This window comes from Bombina bombina, chromosome 6 (assembly GCF_027579735.1).
Source record: "Bombina bombina isolate aBomBom1 chromosome 6, aBomBom1.pri, whole genome shotgun sequence".
Classification (NCBI taxonomy): domain Eukaryota; kingdom Metazoa; phylum Chordata; class Amphibia; order Anura; family Bombinatoridae; genus Bombina; species Bombina bombina.
Genome location: NC_069504.1, coordinates 95,922,382 through 95,943,672, shown reverse-complemented (window position 1 = coordinate 95,943,672; position 21,291 = coordinate 95,922,382). Strand labels below are relative to the sequence as shown.

Genomic DNA, 21,291 nt, shown 5'->3' with positions numbered 1-21,291 from the left:
TAATAGGAGTAAACTAGAAAGTTGCTTAAAATTTCGTGCTCTATCTGAATCACGAAAGAAAAAATTTGGGTACAGTGTCCCTTTAAGGTTAGTGTAGATACCTAAACACTCTCATATTGTCACTTCAGCAGATAGCGAAGATATATAGATCTCTTCCAAAAAAAGTTTAAAAGTATGAAAATTCAGTTGATGAGGGGAGAGAAATTAAAATATAGGACTACAAAAGATAAATGTACGTGTTTTAACAAGAATAGCACTTTATTCTCATGTGTAGCTATTTTATATCGATGGAGATTGTTAGAAGGGTTTGACTTTAATATATTTTGTCCTCTTCTTGTTAATAATAAAATCAATATCTTGTTGGCAGTTGAGCACAGGTTTAAACTACATTTAAGTGAGTTTATTTACTAAATTGTAGTATTATTCATTGTTCTTCCTCCTCTGAATGTAGCATTACAGACATTATACAAGTAAATCTGCTCAGTACAGTTACTATAACACTATAGCCCACACACAGCTGCTAGCCTTATTCTCTGGAAGGTCTGCTAAACAGTGTTCAAATAGAAATCCCACAGGTCACATGGTCTGAGAGCTCAGCCTGCAAATTAAGATTAATAGAATCACAAAAAGGATATGTCCCTCTCCATGGCTGTCTGGAAGTACATGAGTTCTCACTTCTCAGCCACTCTACAAGCCACTTCTTTTGAAGGCAGCAGGCTAAGGATTGTACCTCATTATATACTGCCTAGAAGGATGTGGTAAGATGTCTTCCATGAAGCAGATACTGGGTAGCGCTGGCAGGCAGTACAGCAATAGCAAGGAGTCGCATGACAGTAACAAGATGTGATAACCAAGATTTAAAAATCCATTAGGGTTTGGCCTGGGCACACCCAATACTTATTGCAATGCTTGCACTATTATCTTAAAGGGATAATAAAGTCCAAATTAAAATGTCATGATTCAGATAGCGCTTGTAATTTGAAACAACTTTCTAATTTACTTTTATCATCAAATTTGCTTTGTTCTCTTGATATTCTTAGTTGAAAGCTAAACCTAGGTAGGCTCATATGCTAATTTCTAAGCCCTTGAAGGCTGCCTCTTATCTGAATGCATTTGACAGTTTTCCACTGCTAGATGGTGTTTAGTTTGTGTGTTTCATATAAATAACTAATTGCCTGATATGGAAGTCTATCAAAATATCTGAGATAAGGAGGCAGTCAGCAGAAGCTTAGATACAAGGTCATTACAGAGGTAAAAAGTATATTTCTATAAGAGTGTTGTTATGCAGAACTGTGGAATGGTAAATAAATGCATTATCTATATTTTTTAACAATACCATTTTTGGTGTTTATTATCCCTTTAAGCTTGTTGGGAGAATTATGTCCCTTTAAAGGGACATTTTAATATCTCTTGCTTTTCTGTGCAGATTGTGCTTGTTGGACACTCCCTAGAGAAGACAAAAAACAAATCATATAACCTAGATTTTATTTAAAATTGCCTAATTTAGCTATTGATTTGTATCTAGGTAATTAAAAAACTAATATAAAATATTGTAGTTTGTAAAAAAAATTGATAAATATCTAATGATTATTATTATTTATGTAACAGATCTATATATGGATTGTTTGAAAAATCTTATAAGCTGAAGGGGATTGAACTCTATCGATTTGTACTGCCAGAAATGGCACTTGCATCCCCCACAATCAATCCAGATAACCAGTGTTTTTGTACAGACCAACTTCTATCACGAAATTGCACAGCCGCCGGAGTACTGGACCTCAGAGCCTGTCAAGGTGGTAAGTTACTAATAAAAGGAAAATATCTTTTGCACAATCTCATGCAAAAAATAATGCACAATCTGGTACAAGTGGATGGTTAACTATTGTCACCAAAGCATTTTAACATGGCTGATGCTTTTTTAGAGTACCCTGTTCTTTTAATGGATATTGGAGAGAGCATTATTAGTGTGCTCATTGTGTTTGTATTACAATTGGTTAAGTGTTGCGCTTGAGGGCTATACAAAAGACAGCTGGAAAAGTTAGCACATTTCAAGACCTGTGCATCATTCACTCTACTACTTGCACGTCATCCACTCTACTATTTGCACACCATTGACTCTACTACTTGGGCACTATCCACTTTACTAATTGCACTCCATCCACTTTACTACTTGCACACCATCCACTACTTGCACACCATCCACTTTACTACTTGCACACCATCTACTACTTGCACACCATCCACTTTACTACTTGCACACCATCTACTACTTGCACACCATCCACTTTACTACTTGCACACCATCCACTACTTGCACACCATCCACTTTACTACTTGCACACCATCCACTCTACTACTTGCACACCATCCACTCTACTACTTGCACACCATCCACTCTACTACTTGCATACCATCCTCTCTACTACTTGCATACCATCCACTCTACTACTTGCATACCAGCCACTCTACTACTTGCACACCATCCACTCTACTACTTGCATACCAGCCACTCTACTACTTGCATACCATCCTCTCTACCACTTGCGCACCATCCACTCTACTACTTGCGCACCATCCACTCTACTACTTGCACACCATTCACTCTACCACTTGTGCACCATTTTATTACTTGCACACTATCCACTTTACTACTTGCATACCATCCTCTCTACTACTTTCACACCATCCACTCTTCTACTTGTGCACCATCCACTCTACTCACCATCTGCTCTGCTACTTGCGAACTCTACACTTGGCTTTGAGTTTGAGTGATATCCTACATGGATTTTACTGCTCTTCCCCATAGAAGTCTATTATGTGAGGGATGTAGCACACCAAAGCTATCCAACATGCAGATGTTAGCATGTCCTAGACTAATGCTTTAATGACAAAAAATATATTTTGGAGTTGTAATATGGGTGCAAAAATAGAAATGTTATTAATTACACTTGAGAGATGTTAAAGGGACATGGAACCCAAAACATTTATTTCATGATTCAGATAAAATGTACAATTTTAAGCAACTTTCGAATTTGCTTCCATTATTTAATTTGCTTCCTTCTCTTGTTATCCTTTGTAGAAAGGTTTGGCTAGTAATCTCAGGAGCAGAAAAGAACCTAGGTTCTAGTTGCTGATTGGTGGCTGCATTTATATACTGATTGTCATTGCTGCTTCTACAACAAATGATACCAAGAGAATTAAGCAAATTTGATAATAGAAGTAAACTGGAAAGTTGTTTAAAATTGTTTCTTCTACCTAAATCATGAAAGGAAATGTTTTGGTTTCATGACCCTTTAACGCACAGTAGCATTAATATATTTGCACTCTACTTGTAACCTAGGCCTTAAGGTTTTAAAATACTTTAACAATGTCATGCAATTTAAAATGTTTTGCAAATCAAGAGCAGTTCAGATAAACACCATGCTTGTTAGTCTTCTTTGCCAGTTAGGGACAGATTTAACTGAGATTGGGCTCAGATTTAAAGGGACAGTCTAGGCCAAAATAAACTTTCATGAATCAGATAGAGCATGCAATTTTAAACAATTTCCCAATTTACTTTTATCACCAATTTTGCTTTGTTCTCTTGGTATTCTTAGTTGAAAGCTTAACCTAGGAGGTTCATATGCTAATTTCTTAGACCTTGAAGGTCACCTCTTCTCAGAATGCATTTTAACAGTTTTTCACCACTAGAGGGTGTTAGTTCACGTATTTCATATAGATAACACTGTGCTTGTGCACGTGAAGTTATCTGGGAGCAGACACTGATTGGCTAAACTGCAAGTCTGTCAAAAGAACTGAAATAAAGGGGCAGTTTGCAGAGGCTTAGATACAAGTTAGTCACATAGGTTAAATGCATATTAATTTAACTGGGGAATGGGTAATAAAGGGATTATCTATCTTTTAAAACAATAAAAATGCTGGTGTAGACTGTCCCTTCAAGAAATCACGGTGCAGAATTTTGCAGAATCAGTTAATTTCACTACACTGAAGCTTCTCTGCAATTAACAGATCAAGTACAATGTTCAGAGGTGCTTTACACCAAGCAGAGGCAACAAACGTAATGATAATGCATCCCAATTTTATTTTACTTTCCTTAATTAAACATTTTGAGATGGATTCAAGGTAGTCTTTAAAGTTCATTCAAATGGAGGGACATTGCATTGTCAAAATGGCGCACATCTTTAGAGCATGTTTAAAATGTTGTCTATGTAATTTTAGCAATATCACAATAACAAGGGGGGGTTTAATAAATTACATTTATGGGAAGGATTAAGTATATGATCCCCCAACTAATAATTTAGCTGCTTTTTAGTCACTCCTGTTAAAGGCTACGAGGATATGCAGCATTATTTACCTTTTAAGTGAGATTAGTTTTACTTAGCATACACAATTGTTTTCCAATGTAATGTTAACATTTACAGTATTCTGAGAGCTTTTTTTACTATTTACTCAAGTAAACCCCAATTTCTTTAATTTGCTAATATTAAGAACACATTATTACTAAATAATTTATAAATACATTTTAACAGTTTGGTACTGTTCTCTTAATATTTAGCACTGAAATAATAATCATCTCAATAATCTTTGTTATCATCATTATAGTACATCTATAATGAAAGTCTACCTAGGTAGTCCATAAAGTGCTCACACGTGTCTTGCACAAGCGTACATCCAAGTGCTCTGTATTGTGCACAAACACAACATCAGGTAGAAACAGTGAGCAGCATTATTGTTGGTCCATACCACTGCTCATACTTGCCACTGTGATATTATCAGCACAAGCAAGTGGGAGTGTAACAAGACAAATTACACATTCAAAAGTGTCATTATGATATAGTTACTGATTGGAGGGATGAAAAATGAAGAGACTTGATATTTTGGAAGGGAGATCATTGGTCCAGATAGTCCAGAAACAATGTTATGGTAGGCACAAACTGCATATACTCTAACAACAAATAAAAAAGATATGTTTTTTTAGCCTACAATTATTAAACATATTAGAATTAATTAATTAATTGTCAGTACCCTTAATGTTTTATGTTCCTTTAAAGACATGGTGGATGCAGAAATATTTCTCGGGCAGAAGAGTAAAAAAAAAATCTCCAGAGCAAAATTATACAGTTGCAAGAAACAATTTGTGAACACCTTGAAATTATTGGGATATCTGCATTGATTACTCATTATGGGGTCAATCACAGTCCTTTAGAATGCATCTAATGGTTTCAACAGAAAATCACCATTAAAGTATATAGAATATTTTGTAGATTAATCAAACACTCAAAATAATCACAAAGATGGTTATGGGTGTAAGGTATTTCTCTTTGGCTGAGTCTCTGTCCTTTCCAATAAACAATATCTACAGCCTTAAAGTGGTTTAGACAGTTCACTTCAATCAATAAGCATCCTCAACATTGTGTAAATTGAAAAAAACGGCACTTACTGCGTTTAACGTATTCTGCAGCTTCAGATGTACTGGCAGCTGTCCATCTGCCTGACCTCACCCAGTCCCTGGATCAGCCCTTTCCTGCAACAAGCTCAATATCCTCCTTCAGGTGGGTCGGTCACCAAGATCCTATTACTCTGCCAAACACTGTAATCCAGTTGTCACATGCTTGGTTCTCCACTTCGTGCTTATTGGAACATAACACCTTGGTCAATCCCTCTGACCAATCCCCTGCAGGCTACACCACTCCATCATTCTCACTCAAAGGCCCAAAGTACAAAATACAACATCAAGAAGAGCACCAGATTCTGCAGTAAATTGTCACCTTTATTAAATCCATGCACTAAAAATACAAACACATATTCCAATCCATACGGGGGGAAAGTAGATTGTGGAGGCAGGCTTGAAACCCGGTTGACGCGTTTCGACTTTTGCCGTACTCCTAGCCGTCTACTAAAACACATAAGTTCCCTGTTTTAAAAGAACCGCCTGCTTTCCCATTGGATAATTGCTCCTTCTATTATATAATTAACCCTAAATATTCCACAAATTATAAACATTCCTTTCTGCCCTATGCTTATGGAGACTCATCACCGTAGCTGGATCATACTGATACTCAGTCATTTATTCACGTGTGTCTGATAATCCCACATTTACTGGTGAAATCTCATTAACAAGAGTTACCAATGTCTTATTCTTTCCTACTGATTAGTAGTTTACTTGAAAGAATAAGACATTGGTTACCCTTGTTAGTGAGATTTCATCAGTAAATGTATTATGTATTAGGTCTTTGGATCAGCAACAACTTGCTAATTCCCTTCAACCGCTCCTCTCATCCTTCTCCACCTTTTCCTGCCCTGAACAATCTATCTGCCACTATAATTCCACCCTTATATCCGTCCTTGACAATCTCGCCCCTCTTACCACTGCTAGGAAATCACACACTCAACCCCAGCCCTGGCATACTCCTCTAACACGGTACCTACGCAGATGTTCCCGTACTGCTGAACGGCATTGGAGAAAATCACGAGTTCAGCTGATTTTCTTCATTACAAATTCATCTTGAACTCCTACTACTCTGCCCTTAGTCTCCACAAGCAACACTACTTTTCTGCTCTTATCTCTAATCTTTCTTCAAACCCAAAACGTCTGTTCTCCACTTTCAATACTCTCCTCCGCCCTCCCCCACTTCCTAATACAACTTCTCTGTCAGCCCAAGACTTTGCCAGTCACTTCATTAACAAAATTGACTCCATCAGGCATGATATCAGCTCTCAACACAATTCCATTCTCTCCCCCCATCAAATACTCTCACTCAACCACAACCCTCATAACCTGAAACTTAGTTCATTCTCCCCTGTTACTGAGGATGAAGTCTCAGCACTTATACTACGCTCTCACCTCACTACCTGTCCCCTTGACCCTATCCCCTCACAGCTGCTCCCCTCTCTCTCTGCTATCCTTACCCCTATACTAACACACATTTTCAACCTCTCCCTCAGCACTGGTACATTTCCCTCATCGATGAAACATGCGCTGGTCACACCTATCCTCAAAAAACCTTCCCTTGATCCTACCTCCCCATCCAACTACCGCCCAATTTCCCTCCTCCCTCTTTGCTTCAAAGCTTCTCGAAAAACTAGTACATGCACGCCTATCCCATTTCCTTACGTTAAACTCCCTTCTTGACCCGCTGCAATCTGGATTTCGTCCCTATCACTCCACAGAGACAGCTATTGTTAAGGTCACCAACGACCTACTCACAGCTAAATCAAAAGGCCACTTCTCTCTGCTTATCCTCCTTGATCTGTCCGCAGCCTTTGACACTGTCGACCACCCTCTTCTGCTCCAAACCCTCCAATCCTTCGGCATCTGTGACACAGCCCTTTCGTGGCTCTCTTCCTATCTGTCAAATCGTACCTTCAGTGTAGCCTTCTCTGGGGCCTCCTCTGCCCCGTCATCACTTTCTGTCGGAGTACCGCAAGGCTCCGTCCTCGGTCCCCTTCTCTTCTCAATCTATACGTCATCACTAGGTTCCCTAATAAAGTCCCACGGTTTCCAATATCATTTGTATGCCGATGACACCCAAATCTACTTCTCTGCACCAGAACTATCTCCTTCCTTGCTAACCCGTGTCACTAACTGTCTTTCTCACATCTCTTCCTGGATGTCCTCTCACTACCTCAAGCTAATTCTCTCCAAAACTGAGCTCCTCATTTTCCCCCCTTCTTCCAAAATCTCCACCCCCAATATCTCTATAACTGTCGACAACTCCATCATTACCCCTACCCCGCACGTCTCGGGGTCACATTCGACTCAGATCTTTCCTTCACTCCTCACATTCAGTCATTGGCTAAAGCCTGCCGCTTTCACCTTAAAAACATCTCTAAAATTAGACACTTCCTTACACAAGACACAACTAAGATTTTAATCCACTCTCTCATTCTTTCCCGCCTTATTTACTGCAACTCTGTCCTCTCTGGTCTCCCCACCTGCCGCCTAGCTCCTTTACAATCCATAATGAATGCCTCTGCCAGACTCATCTTCCTTACACGTCGCTCTTCATCTGCTGCGCCTCTCTGCCAATCCCTTCACTGGCTTCCTCTTGCCTCTAGGATCAAACACAAAACTCTCACTCTGACATACAAAGCCCTCAACTGCACTGCCCCCCCCTACATCTCAGACCTTGTCTCCAGATACTCTCCCTCCCGTCCCCTTCGCTCTGCTCATGACCTCCTACTCTCCTCCTCTCTTGTCACCTCATCACACTCCCGTTTACAGGACTTCTCCAGACTGGCTCCCATCTTGTGGAACTCTCTGCCTCGCTCCACAAGACTCTCTTCTAGTTTTAAAAGCTTCAAGTGCTCCCTAAAGACTCTACTGTTCAGGGATGCATACAACCTACGCTAACCTTTCCTAATACCAGTTCCTCTCCTCCACTGCAATCCCCTGAACCCTCTTAGCATGTAAGCCTAATAGTCCAGCTGTTTGTGGATCACCTTCTTAAGAGCTGACTACAACAGTGCAACTCTTGGCAGGGCCCTCTACCCTATAATTGTTTTGTTGTACTCCCCCTTTGTTTATAGCGCTGCGGATTCTGTTGGCGCTCTACAAATAACTGATAATAATTATGTACAGACACACATGAATAAATGACTAAGTGTTGAGGACAGATGAGACAAACATTGGACTTTTGGCAAAAATGCACAACGCTATGCATGGAGGAAAAAGTGCACTACACACCAACACCAAAACCTCATCCCAATTGTGAAGTATGGTGGAGGGAGTACCATGGTTTGGGACTACTTTGCTGCCTTAGGGCCTGAATACCTTGCAATTATTGAGGGAACAATTTTTAGAGAGGTTGGGTGATGTAACAAGACAATGACCCAAAGCACACAAGTAAATCAACTAAAGAATGCCTGAAAAAGAAGATTTGTGTTTTGGAATGGCCAAGTCAGAATCCTGATCTTAACCCAATTGAGATGCTGTTGCATGACCTATCAATCAAGACAACCCAGAAATTTTAGGGAGAAATAGGTCTCAAATTCTTCCTTATTGTTGTGCAAGTCTTATAAGCAGCTACAGGAAACGTTTGGTGGAGATTGTTGCTGTTAGGTACAAGTTTCTAAATTTAAGGGTATACTTACTTTTTCCAGCCTGCACAGTAAATGATTACTCAATGTCTTTAATAAACATTTGAAAAGTGTTACTGTTTATATATTTGTATGGGGCATGCTACCAAATGTAGGTCCAAATGTAGGTCACTCGAGCATTAATCCGAAGGCACGCTAAAAAAGAAAATAAATGGTTTTGTTCCTCACATAGGGCATGGTTAACTAAAGATCTCTGGCCTGGTGAGAATATTTAAGAATTCTGCAAATATCAGTCTCGAGTAATTGTAAAAAGGCACGTCTTACCTATAAAACAGGATTTCTCACTTAGGGAGGTATACTGCCTTTTCGTATGGAGGGCGATGCATACATTTCAAAAGTACACAATAAAAATCAAAATTTAAAAACCATACTAAATGAATAATTGAACCATTCACACAAAAATACACAGGAAAAAATTGTATTGTTAGGGTGCATCAAAAAAGAGGCGGCAAAGAGCACCACAGCAAAGCTGTTAAATATCACCTCCCTTCCCTCCCACCCCAGTCATTCGACCGAAGTAAAGGAGAGAAAGGAAGCAACAAGGTGCAGAGGTGTCTGAAGTTTATAACATATTAACAACCTGTCTTAAAAACAGGGCAGGCCGTGGTGTCATCATCGTGTCAAGAAAGAAATAAATTTATCAGGTAAGCATAAATTTTGTTTTCTTTCTAATGACACGTTGAGTCCACGGATCATCATTAATTACTGTTGGGAATAAATACCCAAGCTAGAGTACACAGATGATAAGGGAGGGACAAGACAGGAAACCTAAACTGAAGGCACCACTGCTTGAAGAACCTTTCTCCCAAAAGCGGCCTCAGCTGAGGCCAAAATGTCAAATTTATAGAATTTTGAAAAAAGAGTGAAGAGAGGACCAAGTTGCAGCCTTGTTCCATAGAAGCTTCATTTTTTAATGCCCATGAGAAAGCAACAGCCCTCATGGAATGAGCTGTAACTCTCTCTGGAGGTTGCTGTCCAGCAGTTTCATAGGCAAAACCTATGATACTCTTCAGCCATAAAGAACGAAAACTAGTCGTAGCTTTCTGTCTCTTACGTTTTCCAGAGTAAACCACAAAGAAGGAAGAAGACTTAAGAAAAACCTTAGTCGCCTGTAAGTAAAATTTTAGAGCACATACCACGTCCAAATTGTGCAAAAACCGTTCCTTCCAAGAAGAAGGATTAGGACACAAGGAAGGAACAACAATCTCCTGATTAATGTTCCATACAGAAACTACATTAGGGAAAAAATCCTAACATGGTACGTAAAACTACCTTATCTGAATGAAAAATAAGGTAAAGTGACTCATACTGTAATGCCGAGAGCTCTGACACTCTACGAGCAGAAGAAATAGCAACAGGAAACAAACTTTCCAAGATAACAACTTAATATCTAAGGAATGCATAAGCTCAAACAGAGCCCCTTGAAGCACTTTAAGAACTAAATTAAGACTCCAGGGAGGAGTAACTGGTTTGAACACAGGCCTGATCCTGACCAAGGCCTGACAAAACTATTGCACTTCTGGTACGTCTGCCAGACGTTTATGTAACAAAATAGACAAGGCAGATATTTGACCCTTTAGGGAACTTGCCGATAATTCCTTCTCCAAACCTTCTTGGATAAATAACATAATTCTAGGAATCCTAACTTTACTCCAAGAGTAGCCCTTGGATTCACACCCATATAAATATTTATGCCATATCTATGGAAATCTTTCTAGTCACAGGTTTACAAACCTGAATCATGGTCACAATGACCGATTCCAAAAATCCACGCTTGGATAAAATTAAGTGTTCAATCTCCAAGCAGTCAGCTTCAGAGAAACTAGATTTGGATGAAAGAAGGGTCCTTGAAGAAGAAGGTCCTTCCTCAAAGGAAATCTCCAAGATGGAAGAGATGACATGTTCACCAGGTCTTGAAGAAAAATACAGAAATCCAGCAAGCCTCATAGGAAAAATGTGGTAAGTTTATTATTTAAAAAGAACACATAAAAAAATTGCACTCAAAAAAATAGGGGTTTTAAGAAAGATATGAGTAAAAAAGGTATGCCATTACTCCACAGCAACCAGTCGGTCTATGTTCACCAGGTCTGCATACCAAATCCTGCGAGGCCATGCCGGTGCAATAAGGATCACTGACTCCCTCTCCTGCTTGATTCGAGCAATAACTTGAGGTAGAAGAGCAGTGACTCGAGGTAGAAGAGCAAACGGAGGAAATAGGTATGCAAGACTGAAATTCCAAGGTACCACCATGGCGTCTATCATTACAGCCTGAGGTTCCCTTGACCTCAACCCGTACCGCATTCTGCCGAGATGTCATGAGATCCAATTCCGACTGACCCTTTGAGAATCAGGCTAAAAAAAAAATTCCGTATGGAGTCCCCGGAAGAAAGGTCTGCCTGCTTAGGAAGTCCGCCTCCCAAAGGTCCACTCCTGGAATGTGGATCGCCGACAGACAGCAATTGTGGGTCTCCACCCACTGAATGATCTTTGCTACCTCTGTCATGCCCAAGGAACTCCGAGTTCCTCTCTGACGGTTGATGTAAACCACTGAGATTATATTGTCCAACTGGAACCTGATGAACCGGGCCAAAGCTAACTAAGGCCAGGCCAGGCCAGGCCAGGAGAGCATTGAAGATTGCTCTTAATTCCAGAATGTGTATAGGTAGAACAGACTCCGACCAAGTCCGTGTTCCCTGAGCCTTTAGAGAGCTCCAGACTGCTTCCATCCCAGAAGTCTGACATCTGTTGTCACAATCACCCAGGAAGGTCTGCAAAAGCAGGTTCCCTTGGAGAGATGATCCCGAGACAAACACCAAACTAGAGAATCCCTTGTCTCCTGCTCCAGCTGTAATCGTGGAGACAGATCCGCATAATCTCAGTTCCCCTGCCTGAGCATGCTTAACTGCAGAGGTCTGAGGTGGAAACGGATGAACTGGATGATGTCCATTGCCGCTACCACCAGCCCATTACCTCCATGCACTGAGTCACTGATGGCCAAGGAGAGGACTGAAGTGCTAGGCAAAATCGAAAATCTTTGATTTCCTGACTTCTGTCGGAAAAATTTTTCTTGATGAGGAAACTATTATGGTTCCCAAGAAAACTACCCTTGTAGTTGGAACTAATGAACTCTTTTTCAAATTCACCTTCCATCAGTGAGACCGCAGGAAAGATAACAATGTTTCCGTGAGTGATCTTGCTTGTTGAAAGGAAGACGCCTTAACCAGAATGTCGTCCAGATAAGGTGCCACTGCAATTCCCCGCAAAGGAGCGCCACCAGCAGGGATCCCAAAACCTTTGAGAAATTTCTGGGAGCTGTGGCAAGACCAAATGGAAGAGCCACAAACTGGAAGAGTTTGTCTAGAAAAGCAAAACTTAAAAACTTGTGATGGTCCCTGTGATGGTAACATGCAAGTATGCGTCCTTTAAATCCATTGTGGTCATAAATTGACCCTCTTGGACCAAAGAAAGAATGGAACAAACAGTTTCCATCTTGAAGGACGATAATCTGAGGAATTTGTTTAGACTCTTGAGATCTAAAAGTGGTATGAAAGTTCCCTCCATTTTGGGAACCACGAACCGATTGGAATAGAACCCCAGACCCTGTTCCTGCATCGGAACAGGAACTATCACTCCCAGGTCGGAGAGGTCCTGAACACAGTGTAAGAACGCCTCTCTTTTAGTCTGGTCTACAGATAATCTTGAAAGCAGAAACCTGCCCCTGGGAGGAAAATTCTTGAACTATAGTTTGTATCCCTGGGACACTATGTCCCCAGGGATCCTGAACATCTCGAACCCAAGCCTGAGTGAAGAAGGAACGTCTGCCCCCACAAGATCCGGTCCCGGATTATTGCATTGTTTCATATATCGCATTGCACATTACACTAATTTTCACAAAATTCACCTAATTAATTAATTTATTTATTCATTTATTTTTTACATTATTATTCATCATGGATCCATGACCTATAGCTGTATACTGTGCTGCTACGACCATTACTGTGTTTTTTATTGCAAGCTGCCTACACTAGCCCTGTATTTTTAGTTATTTTTCATTATTCGCTTATACTATATTCTAGTAACTAGAATTATTTGCCTATTACCTCCAGCTTAGATAATGTATTGCTATCGGATATAAGGTATTAACTTGTAAACCTATTGTTTTAATTGTATTAAATCTCATTTAGTGTTTTTCTTTGTAGTGTGTATATTTATCCCTTGGCCTTTTTTGGCGCTGTACTCACAACTCTACACTGTTAATCTCTTCTTTGGGGGTTGGTTAGACCCTCTATTTCTGTTTACATCTTAGGGATTATTTTAGCGCTTGGTTACTTCATCTCACTTTCTTTGATTCAATAACAGGCATTTTGGATTGTTTTCCTAACTTTACCACTTGCCTTGCTCTAATGTAGGCAAAGAGAATGACAGGGGTGGGAGGGAAGGGAGGTGATACTTAACAGCTTTGCTGTGGTGCTCTTTGCTGCCTCCTGCTGGGCAGGAGTGATATTCCCAACAGTAATTAATGATGATCCGTGGACTCATGGTGTCATTAGAAAGAAATGGGCTGACCATGGGCGTGTATAAAACTCTCTCTCAAATCCCAGTTTAATTATCTAAATATTTCCGTCCTAAAGATCTCACAGTTTTTTCTTGCAAATTAAAAGGTGGAAAGGTTGTGACAATATACGCAAAATAGTTAATACCCTAATAGCAAAACACATGCATAGAAAATAGAAGCAATTGTAATATGCTATGTGCAGAAATTAGCCAAAAGTGATTAGTTTTTTATGCAGGTTTTAATTTATAAAGTGCTCCCCCTGTTCTACTCAGCAAAGTTTCCCTTTCCACCGAGCCCCATTACTTTCTATAGGAGACATCTCGCCACTCGCAAGAACTGCCCCTTTTTTAAGATAATTCCACAATGGCAGCCCCTGTTAGTTCGACGTGAAACAAACCCTGTCAGAACCAGTGAAGTTTAAATGATCGGACCTATAGTATAAAATGATATATATATCCATATATGTATATTTACTGTATATCAATAAAGGTGTTTAAACAGTAATATAAAGGGATATGATATATGGAAACAGCTCAAAGTTGTATGTGTAGGCGTGAGTATACATATGTGTGTATGCATTTATCTTAATAATAAACATATCTTCTACTTTTAATAATTATAAATATGAGTAAAATACTTTATTTGAATGTTTTACTTGTGTTTTATGTACTTTTATTTTAGCCTCAACACATAACTTTTATTTTAGCCCTAACCACATAACTCACCACTTTGATTGGTGTTTAGTGTTGTCACGCTATCTATTGAAAGCGTAGGCTGCACTAAAAAAAAATAACGGTAAACTTACCTCTCACTTATAATACCAGATTGTGTGCTATTCTCCACGAAGGCCCTTACTTCACTTTAGTGGGTATTCTTTTTTGAGTTTAAGTTTTTTTTTGTCTCACAAACTTACTTGTGCTGTGTTTGTTCACATATGTATTTCAAATAGGGCGTTGTTGACAGATTTATGTGCCCTCCTCTTTTTTAGGTAAGCCAATTTTCCTTTCACTTCCTCACTACCTGTATGCAAGCGATTTCTTCCTGGACCAAGTGACTGGACTGAAACCAAACGTAGAAGAACACCAGACATACATAGATGTGGAACCTGTAAGTTAAAAAAATATAATGCTGTTTACATACGGCTAGATTTAGAGTTTTGTCGGTAAAGACCCGCGTAGCTAACGCAGCTTTTTTTCCCAACGCACCCTTAAGACAACGCTGGTATTTAGAGTTGTCTGAGGGGCTGCATTAGGCTCCAAAAAGGGTGCGTTGAGCCGAATGTACCGCCACTTCAACTCTCAATACCAGCGTTGCTTACGGTAGCGGTACGCTGGCAAAACGTGCTCGTGCACGATTCCCTCATAGGAAACAATGGGGCAGTTTGGGATGAAAAAAAACCTAACACCTGCAAAAAAGCAGCGTTAAGCTCCCAACGCAGCCCCATTGTTTCCTATGGGGAAACAGTTTCTAAGTCTGCACCTAACACCCTAACATGAACCCCGAGTCTAAACATCCCTAACCTTACACTTATTAACCCCTAATCTGCCGCCCCCGCTATCGCCGACACCTACATTATATTATTAACCCCTAATCTGCCGCTCCGTACACCGCCGCAACCTACATTATCCCTATGAACCCCTAATCTGCTGCCCCTAACATCACCGACACCTACGTAATATTTATTAACCCCTAATCTGCCCCCCCCCAACGTCGCCGCTACCTAACTACACTTATTAACCCCTAATCTGCCGACCGGACCTCGCCGCCACTATAATAAATGTATTAACCCCTAAACCGCTGCACTCCCGTCTCACAAACACTATAACAAATGTTATTAACCCCTAATCTGCCCTCCCTAACATCGACGCCACCTAACTTCAAGTATTAACCCCTAATCTGCCGACCCTAAAGCTAATTCTAACCCTAACCCTAACACCCCCCTAAATTAAATATAATTTTAATCTAACGAAATAAATTAAATATTATTAACTAAAGTATTCCTATTTAAAACTAAATACTTACCTGTAAAATAAACCCTAATATAGCTACAATATAACTAATAGTTATATTGTAGCTATTTTAGGATTTATATTTATTTTACAGGCAACTTTGTATTTATTTTAACTAGGTACAATAGCTATTAAATAGTTATTAACTATTTAATAGCTACCTAGTTAAAATAATTACAAAATTACCTGTAAAATAAATCCTAACCTAAGTTACAATTAAACCTAACACTACACTATCAATAAATTAATTAAATAAATTACCTACAATTACATACAATTAAATAAACTAAACTAAATTACAAAAAAAACAAAACACTAAATTACAAAAAATAAAAAAAGATTACAAGAATATTAGGCTAATTACACCTACTCTAAGCCCCCTAATAAAATAAAAAAGCCCCCCAAAATAATAAAGGTCCCTACCCTATTCTAAATTAAAAAGTAACCAGTTCTTTTACCAGCCCTTAAAAGGGCTTTTTGCGGGGCATGCCCCAAAGTAATCAGCTCTTTTGCCTGTAAAAAAAAATACAACCCCCCCCCAACATTAAAACCCACCACCCACATACCCCTACTCTAACCCAAACCCCCCTTAAATAAACCTAACACTACCCCCATGAAGATCTCCCTACCTTGAGTCATCTTCACCCAGCCGGGCCGAAGTCTTCATCCGATGGGGCAGAAAAGGACATCCAGACCGGCAGAAGTCTTCATCCTATCCGGGCAGAAGAGGACATCCGGACCGGCAGATATCCTCATCCAAGCGGCATCTTCTATCTTCATCCATCCGACGAGGAGCGGCTCCATCTTCAAGACCTCCGGCGCGGAAAATCCTTCTTGACCGACGACTACCCGACGAATGAAGGTTCCTTTAAGTGACGTCATCCAAGATGGCGTCCCTCGAATTCCGATTGGCTGATAGGATTCTATCAGCCAATCAGAATTAAGGTAGGAAAAATCTGATTGGCTGATTGAATCAGCCAATCAGATTCAAGTTCAATCCGATTGCCAATCAGCCAATCAGTTATTGGCTGTTCCGATCAGCCAATAGAATGCGAGCTCAATCTGATTGGCTGATTCAATCAGCCAATCAGATTTTTCCTACCTTAATTCCGATTGGCTGATAGAATCTTATCAGCCAATCAGAATTCGAGGGACGCCATCTTGGATGACGTCACTTAAAGGAACCTTCATTTGTCGGGTAGTCGTCGGTCAAGAAGGATGTTCCACGCCGGAGGTCTTGAAGATGGAGCCTCTCCTCGTCGGATGGATGAAGATAGAAGATGCCGCTTAGATGAAGATGTCTGCCGGTCCGGGTGTACTCTTCTGCCCGGATATGATGAAGACTTCTGCCGGTCTGGATGTCCTTTTCTGCCCCATCGGATGAAGACTTTGGCCCGGCTGGGTGAAGATGATTCAAGGTAGGGAGATCTTCAGGGGGGTAGTGTTAGGTTTATTTAAGGGGGGTTTGGGTTAGAGTAGGGGTATGTGGGTGGTGGGTTTTAATGTTGGGAGGGGGGTTGTATTTTTTTTTACAGGCAAAAGAGCTGATTACTTTGGGGCATGCCCCGCAAAAAGCCCTTTTAAGGGCTGGTAAAAGAGCTGGTTACTTTTTAATTTAGAATAGGGTCGGGACCTTTATTATTTTGGGGGGCTTTTTTATTTTATTAGGGGGCTTAGAGTAGGTGTAATTAGCCTAATATTCTTGTAATCTTTTTTTATTTTTTGTAATTTAGTGTGTTTTTTTTTTTTGTAATTTAGTTTAGTTTATTTAATTGTATGTAATTGTAGGTAATTTAGTTAATTAATTTATTGATAGTGTAGTGTTAGGTTTAATTGTAACTTAGGTTAGGATTTATTTTACAGGTAATTTTGTAATTATTTTAACTAGGTAGCTATTAAATAGTAAATAACTATTTAATAGCTATTGTACCTAGTTAAAATAAATACAAAGTTGCCTGTAAAATAAATATAAATCCTAAAATAGCTACAATATAAATATTCGTTATATTGTAGCTATATTAGGGTTTATTTTACAGGTAAGTATTTAGTTTTAAATAGGAATAATTTAGTTAATAATATGTAATTTATTTTGTTAGATTAAAATTATATTTAATTTAGGGGGGTGTTAGGGTTAGGGTTAGACTTAGCTTTAGGGTTAATACATTTATTATAGTAGCGGCGAAGTCCGGTCAGCAGATTAGGGGTTAATACTTGAAGTTAGGTGGCGTCGATGTTAGGGAGGGCAGATTAGGGGTTAATACTATTTATTATAGTGTTTGTGAGACGGGAGTGCGGCGGTTTAGGGGTTAATACATTTATTATAGTGGTGGCGAGGTCCGGTCGGCAGATTAGGGGTTAATAAGTGTAGTTAGGTAGCAGTGACGTTGGGGGGGGGCAGATTAGGGGTTAATAAATATAATATAGGGGTCGGCGGTGTAAGGGGCAGCAGATTAGGGGTTCATAGGGATAATGTAGGTTGCGGCGATGTGCGGTTGGCAGATTAGGGGTTAAAAAAATTTATTATAGCGGCGGCAATGTGGGGGGACCTCGGTTTAGGGGTACATAGGTAGTTTATGGGTGTTAGTGTACTTTAGAGCACAGTAGTTAAGAGCTTTATAAACCGGCGTTAGCCCATAAAGCTCTTAACTACTGACTTTTTTCTGCGGCTGGAGTCTTGTCGGTAGAGGCTCTACCACTCACTTCAGCCAAGACTCTAAATACCAGCGTTAGGAAGATCCCATTAAAAACATAGGATACGCAATTGGCGTAAGGGGATCTGCGGTATGGAAAAGTCGCCGCTTGAAAGTGAGCGTTAGACCCTTTCCTGGCTGGCTCTAAATACCAGCGGGCGGCCAAAAGCAGCATTAGGACCCCTTAACGCTGCTTTTGACGGCTAACGCAGAACTAGGCGATAGATTTTTTAACTTTCTCTTGAGCTAATTTAAACATTAGGGGCCCTATCCGATATACAGCGTAGTTTTCGGTGCAAGCGAGGGAACCCGCTCCGCCTGTAGTTTCACCTCGCACATCGGGGTATCCAATATACCCCGCCGGCAGTTGCTAAAGTGCCGTAAGTCGGACAAACTAGCGATGTCCAGAAATAAGCGTAAGTACAAATTTCTGGAATCGCCAGTGACTTACGGCACTTTAGAAACTGCCTGCACCTACAAAAACTTACTAAAGTATGAAATCTCCCATAACTGTCTAACACGCCTCCCAAACATCATCCCGACACGTATACCCCTATATCCGCAATCCCCCCTCTCACTCCTAATAATAAATGTATTAACCCCTAGACCGACAACCCCCCACAATGCAATAAGCCTAATTATTAACCCCTAAACTGCCATAGCCCACACCACAATAAACCTATCCTAGTATTAACCCCTAAACCGCCGCTCCCAGACCCCGCCGCCACCTACATTATATGTATTAACCCCTAAACCGCCGCTCCCGGACCCCGCCACCACATACATTAAATATATTAACCCCTAAACTGCCGCTCCCGGACCCCGCCGCCACCTATATTAACTATATTAACCCCTAATCTGATCCCCCTACACCGCCGCCACCTACATCAAATATATTAACTCCTAATCTGATCCCCCTACACCGCCGCCACCTACATTAAATATATTAACCCCTAATCTGATCCCCCTACACTGCCGCCACCTACATTAAATATATTAACCCCTAATCTGATTCCCCTACACCGCCACCACCTACATTAAATATATTACCCCCTAAACCTAAGTCTAACCCTAACACCCCCTAACTTAATTATTATTTAAATAAATATAAATAATATTAATATTATTAACTAAATTATTCCTATTTAAAACTAAATACTTACCTATAAAATAAACCCTAAAATAGCTACAATATAATTAATAATTACATTGTAGCTTTTTTAGGATTTATATTTATTTTACAGGTAACTTTGTATTTATTTTAACTAGGTACAATAGCTATTAAATAGTTAATAACTATTTAATAGCTACCTAGTTAAAATAATTGCAAAATTACCTGTAAAATAAATCCTAACCTAAGTTACAAATACACCTAACACTACACTATCAATAAATTAATTAAATAAATTAACTACAGTTATCTAATATAAAATACAATTAAATAAACTAAACTATATTACAAAAAAAAACACTAAATTACAAAAAATAAAAAAATATTAAAAGAAGTTTAATCTAATTACACCTAATCTAAGCCCCCTAATAAAATAAAAAAGCCCCCCAAAATAATAAAATTTCCCTACCCTAAACTAAATTACAAATAGCCCTTAAAAGGGCATTTTGCGGGGCATTGCCCCAAAATATCCAGCTCTTTTACCAGCCCTTAAAAGCGCTTTTTGCGGGGCATTGCCCCAAAGTAATCAGCTCTTTTACCTGTAAAAAAAAAAGCAATACAATACCCCCCCAACATTACAACCCACAACCCACACACCCCTACTCTAAAACCCACCCTATCCCCCCTTAAATAAACCTAACACTACCCCATTGAAGATCACCCTACCTTGAGCCGTCTTCACCCAGCCGGGCCGAACTCTTCGTCCGATGCGGGCACAAGTGGTCCTCCAGCCGGGCAGAAGTCTTCATCTGATCGGGGCAGAAGAGGTCCTCTATCCAGCAGAAGTCTTCATCCAAGCGGCATCTTCTATCTTCATCCTTGTGGCGATGAGTGGCTCCATCTTGAAGACCTCCAGCGCGGAACATCCTCCTCGGCCGACGACTACCCGACGAATGACGGTTCCTTTAGATGACGTCATCCAAGATGGCGTCCCTCGAATTCCGATTGGCTGATAGGATTCTATCAGCCAATTGGAATTAAGGTAGGAAAAATCCGATTGGTTGATTTAATCAACCAATCAGATTGAAGTTCAATCCGATTGGCTGATTGAAACAGCCAGTAGAATTGACCTCGCATTCTATTGGCTGATCTGAACTTCAATCCGATTGGCTGATTAAATCAACCAATCAGATTTTTCCAACCTTAATTCCGATTGGCGAGGAGTATGTTCCGCGCCGGAGGTCTTCAAGATGGAGCCGCTCATTGCTGCAAGGATGAAGATAGAAGATGCCGCTTGGATGAAGACTTCTGCTGGATGGAGGACCTCTTCTTCCACGATCGGATGAAGACTTCTGCCCGGCTGGAGGACCACTTGTGCCTGCATCAGATGAAGGGTTCGGCCCGGCTGGGTGAAGACGGCTCAAGGTAGGGTGATCTTCAATGGAGTAGTGTTAGGTTTATTTAAGGGGGGATCGGGTGGGTTTTAGAGTAGGGGTGTGTGGGTGGTGGGTTGTAATGTTGGGGGGGTATTGTATTGCTTTTTTTTACAGGTTAAAGAGCTGATTACTTTGGGGCAATGCCCCGCAAAAAGCCCTTTTAAGGGCTGGTAAAAGAGCTGGTTACTTTGGGGCAATGCCCCGCAAAAGGCCCTTTTAAGGGCTATTTGTAATTTAGTTTAGGGTACAGAAATTTTATTATTTTGGGGGGCTTTTTTATTTTATTAGGGGGCTTAGATTAGGTGTAATTAGATTAAACTTCTTTTAATATTTTTTTTATTTTTTGTAATTTAGTGGGGGGGGTTTTGTAATATAGTTTAGTTTATTTAAT

General features: G+C 40.1%; 1 protein-coding gene across 1 annotated transcript in view; it reads left to right on the top strand.

Annotated features, from left to right (window-relative positions):
- CD36 (CD36 molecule) overlaps nucleotides 1–21,291 on the top strand; it is an 86,683-nt gene that overhangs the window by 47,004 nt on the left and 18,388 nt on the right. The window contains exons 8-9 of the mRNA XM_053719756.1: nucleotides 1,609–1,796; nucleotides 14,643–14,761. Of these exons, the coding sequence (XP_053575731.1) occupies nucleotides 1,609–1,796; nucleotides 14,643–14,761 (307 nt within the window). The remainder of the gene's footprint in view (nucleotides 1–1,608; nucleotides 1,797–14,642; nucleotides 14,762–21,291) is intronic.